Here is a 1658-nt window from a genome sequence, read left to right as displayed (position 1 = left end):
ATGCATGCTGTGGCACTGACATGGCAGAGGACAACTTTCATGTGTTACTTCCCCCCCCCTTTCACTGTGGAATCTGAGGACTGTACTCAAGTCATCTGCCTTGAGAGATGTACTTTCACCCAGTGCACCATCTCACTGGCCCTAGATGTTAAGAGTGTTTAGAATCTGTGTTTTTATTATAATGAAATAATACCTGACAGTGGTACAAAGACATTTCAAAGTCTCGGCAATCTCTTTACATTATCTTTCCTATAGGGCATCTCCTGATTTCCAGATAACACTGATGGAGAACAGGACAGAGGCGACAGAGTTCATTCTCCTAGGACTAACCAATGCTCCAGAACTACAGATCCCTCTGTTTATCATAATCAGCCTTATCTATTTCATCAATGTGGTTGGAAACTTAGGGATGATTGTGCTGATTCTCTGGGACTCACGACTCCACACCCCCATGTACTGTTTCCTTGCTAACCTGTCTCTGGTGGACATCTTTTACTCCTCAGCTGTCACTCCAACAGTTTTGGCTGGACTTCTTGTAGGGAAAAAAGTTGTTTCTCACAATGCTTGTGTGGCTCAGATGTTCATATTTGCAGCCTTTGTCACTACGGAAGATTTCCTTTTGGCTGCAATGGCCTTTGATCGCTATGCCGCAGTGTGCAAACCCCTGCACTACACCACCACCATGACTCCAACTATGTGTGCATGTCTGACCATGGCCTGCTATGCTGGTGGTTTCCTGAATTCCTCTATCCACACTGGTGACACGTTCAGGCTTTACTTCTGCAAGTCCAATGTGGTCCATCACTTTTTCTGTGATGTTCCAGCAGTCATGGTTCTCTCTTGCTCTGATAGACATGTCAGTGAGATGGTGCTTGTTTATGGAGCAAGCTTTGTTATCTGTTCTGCACTCCTCCTGATTTTGATATCCTACACATTCATCTTCATCACCATCTTCAAGATGCGCTCAGCTGCAGGATACCAGAAAGCTATGTCCACCTGTGTTTCTCACTTTACTGCTGTCTCCATTTTCTATGGGACGCTCATTTTCATGTATTTACAGCCCAGCTCCAGCCACTCCATGGACACTGACAAAACTGTGTCTGTGTTCTACACCATGGTCATCCCCATGCTAAACCCTGTGGTCTACAGCCTGAGGAACAAAGAGGTGAAAAGTGCATTCAAGAAAGTTGTGGAGAAGACAAAATATTCCCTAGGATTTTGAGTTTAGTGTTTTATGGTGCACTGTAATGCAGCTTCAGGGCTCTCAGGTCTTCTCCAGGTACCTAGTGACATTTCCAGTCTACACTGATGTTAGGTGGAATGCCCTTCTCTTTTAAATGTTTCTATTTTAGAAAAGGGAGTCAATGATGTAAATGCAACACCTTTTTAGAATTGCTAAAGGGAAGTTTAACACATGTTGGTTATATTTTTCTAAACACTCATAGATCATATTGTTTATTTATCATTTCTACATGCCACTGCTAGCATACCTGTAAAACAAGAGGCAAAAAAAAGCCCATGAGAAGAAGTGTCTGCCTATGACCCACATAGCCCACATGGGCACACTTAAATATAGGTGTAGAAACATACCTGTAGTACAGTGACATCCTGCTAGTGTTCTCTTTCACAGGTGTGTGTGCCCATACTCTGCATGCATA

At 43.4% G+C, this 1658-nt stretch overlaps 1 protein-coding gene across 1 annotated transcript; it reads left to right on the top strand.

The window, feature by feature from the left end:
• The first annotated feature begins 280 nt into the window (after positions 1–280).
• Positions 281–1222, top strand: LOC131897216 (olfactory receptor 5B3-like). The gene has a single exon (XM_059248137.1). The coding sequence runs from the start codon at positions 284–286 to the stop codon at positions 1220–1222; it is 939 nt and encodes a 312-aa protein (XP_059104120.1). The 5' UTR covers positions 281–283.
• The last annotated feature ends 436 nt before the right edge of the window (positions 1223–1658 follow it).

The sequence above is a fragment of the Peromyscus eremicus genome, chromosome 1 (genome assembly GCF_949786415.1).
Source record: "Peromyscus eremicus chromosome 1, PerEre_H2_v1, whole genome shotgun sequence".
Lineage (NCBI taxonomy): Eukaryota > Metazoa > Chordata > Mammalia > Rodentia > Cricetidae > Peromyscus > Peromyscus eremicus.
The sequence above is the reverse complement of the archived record's forward strand: the minus strand, read 5'-3'. Positions and strand labels throughout refer to the sequence as shown.